This window comes from Ovis canadensis, chromosome 3 (assembly GCF_042477335.2).
Source record: "Ovis canadensis isolate MfBH-ARS-UI-01 breed Bighorn chromosome 3, ARS-UI_OviCan_v2, whole genome shotgun sequence".
In the NCBI taxonomy this organism is placed as follows: domain Eukaryota; kingdom Metazoa; phylum Chordata; class Mammalia; order Artiodactyla; family Bovidae; genus Ovis; species Ovis canadensis.
In genome coordinates this window covers 36,579,132-36,592,909 of record NC_091247.1, presented here as the reverse complement: position 1 = coordinate 36,592,909, position 13,778 = coordinate 36,579,132, and the positions used below count along the sequence as shown (strand labels likewise).

The window sequence follows — 13,778 nt, the reverse complement described above, 5'->3', positions numbered from 1 at the left end:
TTCAGTTGCTCAGTCGTGTCCAACTCTTTACAACTCCATGAATCGCAGCACGCCAGGCCTCCCTGTCCATCACCAGCTCCTGTGTATATTACCATATGTAAAGTAGATGACCAGTGCAAGTTTGATGCATGAAACAGGATACTCAAAGCTAGTGCTCTGGGATAACCCAGAGGGATGGAGTGGGGATGGAGGTGGGAGGGGAGTTCAGGATGAGGGGACACACATGCACCCATGGCTGATTTGTGTTGATATATGGCAGAAACCACCACAATATTGTAAAGTAATTAGCTTCCAATTAAATTAATTAATTATAAATAGCTAATATGGGGCCTCTGTGCATAATAGGCACTCATGAAATATTGGTTTTTCCCTTACTTACTTTTTCATCCTTGAGTATTGCACAGAGCAGTAGTTGAAAGGCTTAAAGGACAAAAATATATGTTTCTGTATTTCTTTTCCTTCCTCCTCTCTTTATTACTTTCTTTCATGGTTCGGTGAGACACAGAATGAAGGGTCGGAAGATCAGAGTCTTGAGTTTTCACTAATGAGATGACTTTGGGGAAAGCACTGGCCCTGTGTTTCAGTTGCCTCATATATGTGATGGGAAGACATAGATAAATGGTCTTTACAGTCCTTCCCAGCTCTCACCATGGGTCTCTGCATAGGAGTCAAGGGTGACACTGACCGCTGTTGTTCACAGTGCAAGATGAGTGGGAGTAAGAGGGAAATGCAGCACCAGAGCCAGAGAAGCAAATCAGGTTATTGGCCGATCTAGTTTACTGTGAACTGAGTTTATTTTAGTAATACAAGTGAAGAATGTTTTTAAAATATATCATCATGACAGTGCCCCTCGGTAACAGCACAGGATGGCTAGTGTATTTTTCTTCAAAAGAGCCTGAAGGCTTTGTAGGTACTGTTGCAGTAATTCTCAGAGCATTCCTAAAGTTGGAAGGGAAAGCATGATGAGTTCAGTTTTAAATGCAGAGAAAAATACTTCAAAAAATGTTAAGTAGCTAGCCCAGAGTTGCACAGTAACATCACGGTTCCCAGAAACCCAGGTCTCTGTCTAACATACCAACCTGTTAGAGCATTCTGCTTCCAGTTTCCAGAAATGTGTCCAGCCATGGGTGAGAGGTCTTTGTGCTGAGCAAATGGTACTTAAAGTGTGGTTTCCTGGAGGATAGACTCTTTTTTGCTGAAATGAGTGGAGTGATAAGTAGATAAAGATGAGTTGAAAGGCATGCAAGTTAGTAAAAAGTGTTCTGTCCCTCTCCATCTCTCCATCCCAAACATCGTTTCTCTGGACCAGCCAAGGCCCCAATTCAAGGCCAAGCATCAGACCTGGTGGTTGTCATGGAAACAGTGCTAGCTGAGCTTGAGGCCCTGGAGAGCCAGCTTCCCTGACTGAAGTTGTGTGTTTCTAGGTCACCTTCCTGGCTGACCTGAAGGGATTCTATCATCCTCAGGACAATGCTTCAGGCACCTGCAATCTGATGAATCTTTCTGCTGTATTAAACACAATGTCACTATTTTCCAGGGAAGTCAACATCATCTCCAGGAGGTTGTACTGAAGAGTGGCATTTACGGTTGGTCCATTTATCAGGGTCTTCAGCTGAATGTCCTGTCTTGATTCTCCCTGTGTGACCTTGGGTAGGACAGTTGTGCTTTTGGAATTTCAGTCTTCTCATCTGTAAAAGGGGTTAATCCATAGGACCATTGTGAGGATTATGAGAGTGAATGACTCTAAAAGGCATCAGTAAGTCATAAATCACAGTGATTGTGTAAATAGTTAGGATCTACTCTTCTATGCTGGAGGCCACATCTTCTGGTAGAAGTGGGCCATGCCTTCCCCAGGGGTCACCCTGGTAACTGTTACTTCCTAACTAGAAATATCAGGTCAAGAGAAGACTTGTTTCTGGATAGTCTGTAGCTTCTTGTCCAACTCACCCAGAGACTACTGGACCTGCCGGTGGGTGGCTGTTCCCACAGGCATGCCCTCATTTGGAAAGAGAAAGGTCCTTCATTGAGGGACTGGTTCCCTCCGCTGCCTGGGCTTTGTGTCACTTGCAGTACGTTAATTATTTAGTGCCTGGTAAAGCTTTCTGAGATCACAAGATAAAAGGCCTAATGGTAGTTCAAAGTCTTCCTTTTGATTATTATTCTAGTCAATAGACTTTGAGGCAAGAAGATAGGATTGAAATAACAGTGGAGTAAGTGTCGTAGAGTACAAGCAAGCCACAGAAATGGACCCAGAACATAGAGTCCTGTTGCCCTGCTAATGGAAGCGCTCAGACATGGTGTGTGTGTGTGTGTGTGTGTGTGTGTGTGTGTGTGTGTGTGACACACACAGAGAGAGAAGCATCAGGCTACTCAGAGTGGTATCCTCTTCATTGCACTCTTGGATTAGTAGAAATGCCAATGAGCCTTCCTCCACTACTGAAAGCCAGAGAGTCCACCTGGGCTAGGTAAGTAGGGCCAGTAACCAAGCACACCTGGAGCAGAGATTCCAGAGCAGTAGATATAGCAGGGCTCACAGGCCAGTCAGGAGCTCTTCCTTGGAATGCTGAGGTCATCTCCAGAAAGGTCAAAATGTAGCAACTTGGGACACAGATTCTAAAGGGCAGCATTGAATGTCTTATTACTTTCATTATCTGGCTTTGGCTTGATTTATGAGTTACTGGTGGCCTGCACAGATGTGGTATCCCTGGGGTCTATGCCCCTGATCTGGCCTTGGCCTTGACCTTGGAATGCATGTCAATATGTCCCACATGAGACAGAATAGCAGCCCCTATGAAAAGCTTTTGCTAATTTCTTCTAAATCTGTGCACTTGAAAGTTGTGAATTAAATTAATAAACTAGTTTACTTCATTGTCGTGAACAACCAAGGTAGTTTGAACAACGTGTTTGGTAAATGGTCTAATGGCACATTCTGAAGTGACAGTAAGCCATGGTGGTTAAGAAGGCCCAGTCACGTTTTGCTTTGGGCCACTCTGAATCCCAGCTCAGCTGCTCTGATGAGACTGCAGCTCAGAAAGATGGGAAACCTTGGAGAAGGAGGGATCTGGTTTGCCCCTTTAAGAAAGGATAGGATTTAAGAAAGCTGCAGGTCAAGAAGGACATTCTAGGTAGAGATCAACTTGGGCAAAGGTTTGGAGACTTAAGTGTGACAGAGATAGAATATGAAAGGATTCTGTTTCGAAAATAAGAATGAAAAAGCAAGTAGTGGCCAAAGTGTGTTTGTTGGCTTCACATTGACACATTTCAGCCATTTCTGCCAGAACCTCTTTGTAATTCCCTTTTATGTGTGGGTCTAGTATACCTTGCAAGTAACCAATCCCCAAGAGCTGGGACCATGCTGACAATTTCCTTTGTGTTCCATCGATATTCCTTAATGCCTTGCCTTGGGAAGGAATGCCTGCTTTTATTTGACTGACAGATGAGGTTCACCACTGGATGAACTTAGTAGTTACACACAGGTCCTTTTGGGCACTGGGGAGAGAGACAAGGAACATGTGTTGAAACTATGACTTTCAATGGTACAAGAGAACTTTATGAGAAATAATAATTTTGCTTCAGGACTTGAGCTGCCAAGAAAGAGCACAGACCTTCCTGGCAGAGGGGGAGTGGAGTTTAGTGAAAGGTAAGGTGAAATGGGGGGCTTTTAGTTCTATTCAAATTCTGCCCTGACACTAATAGCGGCTCTCTGAATGAGCCAACTGGAAGGAAATGTGAAAGCAAACTGCAGAAGAGTTGATTCCCTGAACTGGAGAGGAGCTGACTGAACCAAAAGTTCAGCCCCCTCATGTTCCAGGCCTGGAGAAGGTGTGGGGGGGTCTGTGTGTTTAGGACAAAGGGCATAGCTGCTAATTCTCCCTCTTGCGTCTGAAAATCACATCTGTTTTTCAGACTAAATGAACTGCCTGTCACCGCTCCAACATCACTGCTGACTCTAGTAGTCATGTAAATTCACTGAGGTTTCTTTGGCTGCACAGGTGTGGGCTCAATCCTGTGAATATGGAAACGGTTTCCCTGGGCTGCCAATCCCAGGCGGGAGCCCTCCCCTGTGCCCAGCCTTGCTGTGCCTGCTCACCACTGTTTGACATCTGGATGGCTATTTATTTGGCCACATTAAGCTTTGTTTCGTGTGACACAAAATCATTGTTAAAGAATGCATTATTAAGTGTGTTTTCAAATAAGGGGGAAAAAAACTAGCAGGCAGTCACTGATTGTTTTATTGTTGGGAGGAAAATAAATAAGCAAAACGTGTGTAAGGCAAGGCAGGAGCAGTTCCAGAGAGCATTTAGAAGAGAAGCATTTTTACATTTTATTGATGGAGGTTTGTAAAACATGCTTGATAGTGAACCCAGGGCATTCATGTAAATAACCATCACACACACATAGCTCTTTATTATTTATGCCAATGCAAGTATGATATATTCATTGTATTATGTACATTGGCTTAGAGATAAATAGACACACAGTAAGACGTATAATAATAAACACTGAATATAGAGACATTGCCAGTTGGCTGAAATTGGGGTAGTAGAGACTGTAGACAGTTGGCAGAGTTAATAATTAACTAGTGAGTAACAGAGAAACAGCGCTTTTGGAGCACTTTTGATTTTTGGACATTGTATGTATCCTAGATCTTCAGATAGAAGAGGAACCAAGACTCTCATTCATTTTGGATTCTGAAACAGAAATAAAAGCATAAAATTTCAATAGTGGTGTGACTGATACATCATGTGTACATCATTTCATCTGGCCTGTACAAAATCCTGAGAGTTTGCATCCATTATTCTTGTTTTTATCATTTTTTCAGGACATTGAGATTTTACTGAGTATGTGATTGGCCTGAGTTAAACAGCTAATAAGTATCAGAGCTAATAATTTGCTCCAAAACTCTGGTTTCATTATTTGACAAATGTTTACTGAGTGCCTATTATGTGCCAGGCATGGGGACATAGCAGTGACTAATGCAGGAGAGACACAATAAACAGGCAAATATAAATATAAGAAACAATAAATGCAGATCAATGTGATATAGAGTTGTTAATGGAGTGTGTGGGCTTCCCTCATGGCTCAAATGGTAAAGAATCTGCCTGCACAAATATATGTATATATAAGTAAAGGGTATTGGGGAAGCCTCTGAGTTATCTTTGCAACTTTTTCTGTCACTTTAAAAATATTCTAAATAAAATTTAAGAATAAAAATGCACAGCAAGAAAATTTAAAGTTGATAATCAAATACTAGCTTTGGAAAAAGATGTAATAAAAATATAACTTAATAGCTACAATATGTAATATATAACTTTCATGATAGCTATAATATATATCTTTATTGCAATAAAGATATCTTTCAAACTGACAATGAGAAAACAACTCAAAAAATAGGCAAAAATATTAGTCAATTTAGTGAACGGCAAATTAATATCACTATTCCCCTCCCCTAGTAAATAGAAGGCCACACAAAAAGATGTACAAATTCACTCATAGTCAGGGATATGAAAAATCAAGTAATAGATATTCCTTTATACCAAACATCCTTGCAAAACCATAAAGCTCCTAATATCTATTATTCGTGGAATACAGGGGAAAGGGGACTCATGTATTATTAGTGGAATTGGAAATTGTGACAGCCTTTGGGGAAGGCCGTCTGATAATCCTATTAAAATTAAAAATACATTAAGAAAAAAAGAATCTGCCTGCAATGGGGGAGACCTGGGTTTGATCCCTAGGTTGGGAAGAACCCGTGGAGAAGGAAATGGCTACCCACTCTGGTATTCTTGCCTGGAGAATTCCATGGAGAGAGAAGCCTTGCAGGCTACAGTTCCTAGGGTTGCAAAGAGTCAGACATGACTGAGCGACTATAGAATGACTAGGAAGATCTATCTGAGGAGGTGACATTTGGGCGGAGACCTGGGTGGAAAGATGGGATGATTTCGTGCCAGTAGGGCAGAGGAATTTTTAGGCTGATACCCGCCAGTGCAAGAGCCCTGAGATGGGAGCCTGCTTGTCGAGTTTAGGAATAGCAAGGAGGCCTGTGAGGCTGGAGCTCTATGAGCAAGGGAAAAGTGGTTGGAAATGAGGTCAGAAAGAGACCAGGAGCCAGATCATGTGGGACCTTAAAGGACTAGGTCCTGGCAAGAAATGTTAACCCTGTTTCAGGGCTGAAGTGCCAATCCAACTGCTGTGTGGAGAACGTATTGAAGGTGAGCAATAGGAGAACCAAGGGACCAGCTGGGAGCTCATAGCGGTCGTCAGAGTGAGAGGTGATATGGGGAGAGAAGAGAGGGACATAACGTAGGTGAGCCACTGAGATTGGCTGATGAATTGGTGCGGGCCATGGGGGAAAATGTCGAGGATTCCTCCTTGGTTTTGGCCCAAGGAAGCAGGAGAGTATTGCCACCGCTTCCTGAAATAGAGAACACCTGGGGTTTAGATGGAGAGACATCACATGTTTATTTTTGCATGTGTTAAGTTTGTGATACTTACCCAGGAATAAAATGAAGATTGCAGACTGGCAGTTGGATATATGTTCTGCTGTTCAGGGGAGCGCTTGGGCCTTGAGATATAAATTTAGTGGCGTTAATATATAGATGATATTTAAAGCTGTAAAACTGGATGAGATCATTTTGGGGAGTGAGTTTAGATGGCGATGAGACATGTCCCAAGTTACCCAACTTTCAATACCTGTAAAATAATAAAACAGAAAATCCCTCCCCCATCAAGTTTTTAAAAAAGAAAAACAGCTGAGCCTATTTACATGTCAGGCAAGAAATTCACTGAGCAGTTCTCTAAGGAATAAAATTCAGAGTTTTTAGAGCCCTAGGAAGAGTTACATGGTGGTCATGCTAATTCAGAATTGAAAATCAGCACTTTAGATAGGAGAGAATGGATTCGTAAGTCTGAACATGCTTGGTTAAAGCAAATCCCTTGTTCATGGGTCAAGAGATTTTAGTGAAGTTTAAGGGTCTGGTGTCCTGGGCTCACTTGAAATTCATGGTCAGAGTTTATTGTCAGCTGGTTAAAACTACTGTGATGAAATTGAATATTCAGCCGTGAAATCTCCTGGGCAGTTACTGCTAGGAAATGGAGAATGTTCCTTTTGTACAGTCTGGAAAATGGGGAAGATCTGGCAAAGAGGAGTAGAGAAGACCTGCCACTGAGGTAGGAGACAAGGGCTATGGCAGCCAAGGGCTGCGTGTCACTGAGTCGTGAAGAATCTCAGAAGCAGTGAAGATCAGCGTGATCCAGTGCTGCTGAGTGGTCCAGTAAGAGAAGAACCAAGACTCATTCACTGTAACCTGGGGTCTTTGGTGACCTTGACCCAGCCAAGTGCAGATGATCCTCATTTAATTTAACTGAAGAGGAATGAGAGAGAAAAGTAGAGACAGAAGCACAGACAGATCTTTTTAAGACGCTTAGCTGTGAAGGAGAGCAGGAAATGGGAGGATGGCTGAAGAAGAGTGTGCGGGTTGTTTTTGAAAGATGTATATACACTTGCTGCAGATGAGATTGACTTGGGGGTGGGGGGGACTGTTGATACAGAAGAAAGGGCAAACTACTGCACCAGTGGATTTCTTGGGACGTGATGAGATTAGCAACTAGGTGGAGAGGCTGCCACTGCTTAGAGTGTGGTCAGCCTGTTTTAGCAGGAGAGAAGGTAGTATATAAAGTTACTGATACCTCTGAGTTGGTAGATTTGTTTCTCTTTTTTCAATAAAATAAAAAACAAGTTCACTAGCTGAGAAAGTGGAGGAATGAGGGTCAGGCATTGGAGGCTTGAGGGGTAAGAAAACCTTGGAATTAGTGAGACTAGAAGAGCGAGGGTGAATTGAGCCCATCAGGGAATTCAGAAGAATTCCTGGGCAGTCCTGAGGGTCCTCCTCAGGTTTGTGGTCATAATTTTAAAGTGAAACTTTTAAGCATCTGGTATACTCCTCCCCTCCTCTCCTACTACCACATTCAGATGCTCAGGACAACTGTAAAGAACGAAAGGACAGGATTGCAAGGGGATTATTGTAGTGGAATTATTATTGTGATGAATCCTGGAATCTAAGTTGAGGATGCAAGGGGAGGGGACACATGGTCGGAAAAGAGTAGAGTTAAGAAGTTAGGAGTTTCGCTGTGCCTAGATAACCTGTGGTACCTGGAAAGTAGATCCCCCTAATCCCCTCCAAAACCTAAAACAATCTTATCTGTAGCCAATCAAAAATGTCCTCAGTCCAGAGTACATTACTTTTCCCCTCAGGTGGTTTTGGCTATCACTTGGACTCCTGGAAGCCCTTGCTCCTACTTTCTCCTCTCCTTTCTTTTCTACCCCTCTCCCTCAGGGTCCAAGATACACTCCATTTGAACCAGAGGGTCTCAGTTCATACCTTCACCCAAAGCACCAAAAACCTAAGCTTCTTTCTTGCTTAAATGGATTACTTCTTATGCATAGCTTTTCTCTATGCTGGAAACCCCCATTCCCACCAGGGCTTAAGGTGGGTAGGAGGTGGAAATGAAGTGTAAAGGGAGCAGAGAGCTTCTTCCCTGCACTTAAATGCAATGCTTTCTTCTTTCTCGTCTACGTTTATGCATATTCTATTAACATTAACTAGAACCCACTTCTGTGTCAGTGCTTCTGATTTTGACAAACAACTTCATTCTTGTAGACTGTGCTTTTTCTTAGTCTTTATGCTTTCAGGTGAGGAGACCCATCGTTTTGGTTGACCTCCATCAGCTCCTCCAGTCTCATGCAGCAAATCATTATCCACTTCCCTCTGGGGACCATGTGTGACCCTGGCCTACTAGCAGAAATTCTGAGAATTCCTGTAAGGGTGGGCTAAAAATGCATGCTTTCTCTCCAGTATTCAACTTTGAAAGTGCTCAGCTATTTATTGGCATTTTTGGTGGCTCAGGATCTGCCCACAATGTGGGAGACCCAGCCTTGATCCCTGGGTCGAGAAGATCCCCTGGAGAAGGGAATGGCTACCCATTCCAGTCTTCTTGTCTGGAGAATTCCGTGGACAGAGGAGCCTGGAGGACTACAATCTATGGGGTCACAAAGAGTAGGGCATGACTGAGCGACTCACACTTTCACTTTTGGATGTAAAATGGTTTAAGTTTACGTATTTAGGAGTGACCCACAGTGAGGTCCATGGCTCCTTGCTAGGCCATGACTCAGCCCTCAGAGCCCTCCTTTTGAATTATTTCAGATATTTTTTATCCCTGAGTATATAACCTGAGCCTTATCCATATTAACTTATCCATATTAACTTAATCTGCCATCCATGCCCACGCACAGATTCATAAGTGCCTCCTGATGTCTAGCCCCATCCGCTTGGTGCTTCACATCCAGGAAGAAGTTAATACCATTCCCAAACTGTATGGCTAAGAAAAATGACATAATTCTGAAACTGGGAAATATCACCTAGACTTGATCTTCCTGTTGCTTCAGAATTATTTAAAATTTGAGCTCTGCTCATGACTCAGACATAGAGGTGCCGATTTTTATTCACATGGGGTTCTTTGCAAGGAGTTGATTGTCAAAGCCTTCTCATAACCCTCATCCTGTTGACCCAGTCTGGAGCAGACTCTTATCTCTGATCTTGGCCATTGACCAGTGGGGATGCTGAAGGGCCCTACAGAGAACTGATCACCATGGAGTAGTTTGTGGGAGCCCCTGCAGGACAGTATGAGGAGCGAGGGCTATAGCATCAGGCCAGCCTGATCTGTTGACTCTGTGGTCTCCTGCCTGCGGGTCACGTGGCCACAATCAGGGCCTCTAACCTCTCTCAGCCTTTGTTTCCCTGTTCTCAAAATAAGGCCCAATAATAGTGTTGATTCACAAGGTTGTTGTAGGAATCGAGTGCAATCACACATTTAAAGCACTTACCACAATGCCTAGTCCATGTGTGCTCAGTTAGCGTTATACTTTAAAAGTCTAATAACCTCAAGCCTGCTCTTAAGTAGACCTGGGTGATCTTGGACCTCAATTCTCTCAGCCCCATTGCCCATCTGAAAAACAGAGTTGATATGAGGGTGAAATGAGGTGGCTGCTCTCTCAAACTTACTAGTATAACATCTGACTCCTTCCAGTGCATTCCTCTGAGCCATTTTGGAGAAATGCTACAAAAGATGTATCTAGGCACCAACCAATTCAACTCTTTTCTGTTTAGATCACGTGTGAGAGAAAATTCAAAAAGTCTTTTCTAGGTACTCAGGCCAGCACTTCCAACTCCAGTCTTTGGAAGGCAGAAAGAAGAATGTTTCTTTGGAAGGAGAGTATAGAATGCCCATTCTGTTCTAGTTACAGGGACAAGTGGGCTTCACGAAAGGGCAGCGCCTGTAGATGAAACAGTGGAGCAGCCTGGAAACAAAAGGCTGCTGGGACCACTCAGAGCAATGATTTCCTTAAAGCATATGCAGAGGGACTGGTACTGTAAGGGGACTGAAGGCATAATAGGGCCTGGAGGAGCACATGCTGGAAGTGATGTGGAAGAATCTGCAAAGCAAACAGGCTGCTGCTACTGTTGCTTCCTTTCCTTTTTTCTTTTCTTCCCCTACTTCCTCTTTGTGAAATCACTCCAGGTGGTTTAACACTTTCTGTTTGAGTAGCAAGCCAGCCCACTCATGGTAGAGCATGGCTTCTTGAGGTCAGGCAAACCTGGCTTCAGTTCCTGATTCCATCATTTGCCCTCTAAGCCTCAGTTGTTGCATATGTAAAACTGAGATGGTAATGGTTATCTCAGGGAGTCATTGTGAAATTATGTGAGGTAAGAGCCCAGCATGGTACCTCATCCATGGAAGCTGCAGAAGAAATTCTAGTTCCCTTCTTTGCCTCCTGCCCACACTCAGCCTATCTCCTAAACAGATAGGCTCAAACCGGTCAAACTGGTGCTTTAATAGAAAAAGTTTTACCTGCCTTAAGACATTAGCAAATAGCAATGGGTTGGGGATTTCTGGGAAGAACTGCATAAGAGCATGCAGCCTATGTTCGTTTGATTTGTAGATATATTATAATTACTTTCCACCACATGAAACCCACTTGAGGTACTTTTAAGCAAAGGAATAATGGTGCTTTTACTCTTTTTCTCTCAATCCTTCTTTCTCTCATGCAAATCAGAAACATTAATCCTTTGTGGCTCCCCTGGACTCTCAGCTATAGGAAAACTCATCACCTAGCATTTTCCCCCCGAAAAGAGCATAATTGTCAAAACTCATAACTTCTGAGTGCGGTTTCAACATTCTTATTGATAAGTCAATAACCCAAGCAAACAACATTAGATGAAGTTACAAGTCTGAACATAAAGTAGAGTGGAGGCATTATTTGAATGCAATGAATTAAAATTCTCTGTAAAGTTGCTCAAATTCTCATAGGCAGAACAGACTTTGGATAGAACTATTAGACCAAACCAGGAAGTATCCTGGCTTCTAGTTCATCTACTATACATTTTTGGCATGGCCTAGTCACAAGATTCAGACTTCTTAGATCTTACTGCCCTTGGTAGAAAATGTGGATTGAGGTCCTGAGGTCAATTCAGTCTACTAGTGGCTCAAGTCTTTTTCCCGCTCATTTTCCAACTGATGTCATGAAAGCCTCCTCTGAATTTTCTCTTATAAGCCATATGAGTGACAGCTAAAAGACACATCCGAAGCACAAAGATCAGTATTCTCTTTGTCTTTTTTATGTTCAGGTCAGAGCTCCTTGGAGTCACCAACAAACCTGCCTTCTGTTCCTCCCGATTCTTTTGCATGGAATCTGACCTGGATAATGAAAGATTCCTTCCCTTTCCTGTCTCATCGCAGCCGATACGGTAAGTATATTTTGTTAGTTATTTATAATGTATAGTCACCGTCTCATAATTAGAGAAGCTGTGAGTTGCAATTAGTGATGTATGGCTGGTCTTTCTGTGCCCTTAGTCTTCCCTTGACAGCCACCTCCATTGGACCATTGCCCCCAGGCCTGGCCTCTCTAGACTGTCAGCCGTCTTCTGTATCCGAAGGAAGCCAAAGGCTTTGTGGCTGCCACGTCTTATCCCAGCTCCCTTTATGTGTGTGTGGTATTCCTGACTGCCCCTTACCCACCATGAGACGTAATGCTTTGACTTAATTACATCAAAATGTAATGTTTGCGTTTTGACTGTGGCTTTCTAGATACATGGTTCTAATCCATGAGTGTCTCTATAGTGATCTCTTGAGAGAGGATTATTATGAGGGTCACGGATCTTCTGGGGCCCCTCAAGTGATTCCCTGACATTTAGGTACTTCCTTAAAAGTACCCAGACATGTTCCTAGATATTATTTCAGTTCATTTGATTCTGCGACAACTTTGGAGGTAAGGAGGCCAGGTCCCATTTCATTTTTACAGATGCAGAAACTGAGCATAAGATCATACAAAGTGGATTTTCTAACTACAGAAGCAGAATTCTTCCCTTCACTTTTTCTTCTAGGGAGCTACCTACTCACTCTGTTAGGCTGAGGCCAGAATTACATGGTATAGCATTCCTCATCCTCTGTCCTTATCCTGCTAGTTCACAGAAGCTGGGCCTCTGCAGAGGAAAGGGAAGGTTTGGAGGAGAACTAATGTATTTCTACTTAGACACTTTTTTCTTCTCTTGAACTCCTCTAGGGTGGACTCTGTGAGGGCAGGCACAAAGCTCTGTTTGCTTCTCCCTTTAACCTATCACAAAGAAGAAACTCATAGAGGCTAGTCCCTGATAAATGAATGCAGAGGCCTTCCGGGATGGAATTAACTCATCAGGCCTGATTCAATTAAATATTTATGAACCTAGTACAACACTGAGTTCTAGATTCCCTTCTGGGCATATTTGCCTATTCTTGCCGCTCGGTTTCTGCCCCTGGGCTTGAGCTTTTTAAAGTGCACCTAACAGAGATCTTCCATGTGCTAGTGTTTCCATTTGTAAAGCAGTAAGTCTGGGTTCAGATTAACTGTAACTTTCAGTTCAAACTTAAAAAAGAAATGCATCAAAACCCCTAGGGCAGTTTAGAATGGTACTCTTCTAGGATGTTTTCAGCTACTCCTAAGCCGCCCCTGGTAGGAGGGGAAGGTCATTAGTTTTCGGGAGATTCCAGATAAAAATTACTTCTTGATTTTATTTAGGCCAGACACTGAGTGTTATCTTAGGATAAGAAAAGGTGTTTATAAATAATTGAAATCTGGTCCTTTGTACTGTTATTGCTTCATAAACCCAGATTTGTGATAGAAGCAGTCTTTGGATAATGTTTTTGTATTTGCTCTCAAAGTCACTCAGTATTTCCATAACTTTTATAAAACGTAATGTCCAAAAAAGTCAGGTCTGCCTCTTGCATGACACAGAGCACTGCATTTATTCTCTCTGAAACATCCAAAAAGAGGTTTCAGGTTAAAAGAAGAAAACCACTGGAGCTTATTTAGACTGCTGGCGCTCCACTGCTTGACTCTAATATACCTACTTCCCCTTCCTGGGCCTCCCCTTTCTCATACATAGAATCAGGGTGAGGTGGCATGCTCCAGAGGGGAAAAGAATAGATCAGGGCGATTCCCAAGATTCCTTTCAGATGTTCCTTGAGCCTGGAATCCTCAGAATTTCCCTTCTTGGCAGAGGAGAGAACCAAAACCATCGGTCAGACATTGCCCAAATGCTCAACGAGGTACCGAAGTCAGCACCATCATTGCTATCGATTCACAGGGTGAGAAGAGATGATTCTTGGTTGGTGGCTCCTTGACTGAGTGCGGTGGTAACTTCAGAGCCTTTTCGTCTTCTTCCTGTATTTAATTCAGCTGAGAC

General features: G+C 42.9%; 1 protein-coding gene across 1 annotated transcript in view; it reads left to right on the top strand.

Moving 5' to 3' along the window:
• Nucleotides 1-13,778, top strand: part of ALK (ALK receptor tyrosine kinase) — a 742,529-nt gene that overhangs the window by 222,753 nt on the left and 505,998 nt on the right. Inside the window, exon 2 of the mRNA XM_069582903.1 lies at nucleotides 11,685-11,804. Coding sequence (XP_069439004.1) covers nucleotides 11,685-11,804 — 120 coding nt within the window. The remainder of the gene's footprint in view (nucleotides 1-11,684; nucleotides 11,805-13,778) is intronic.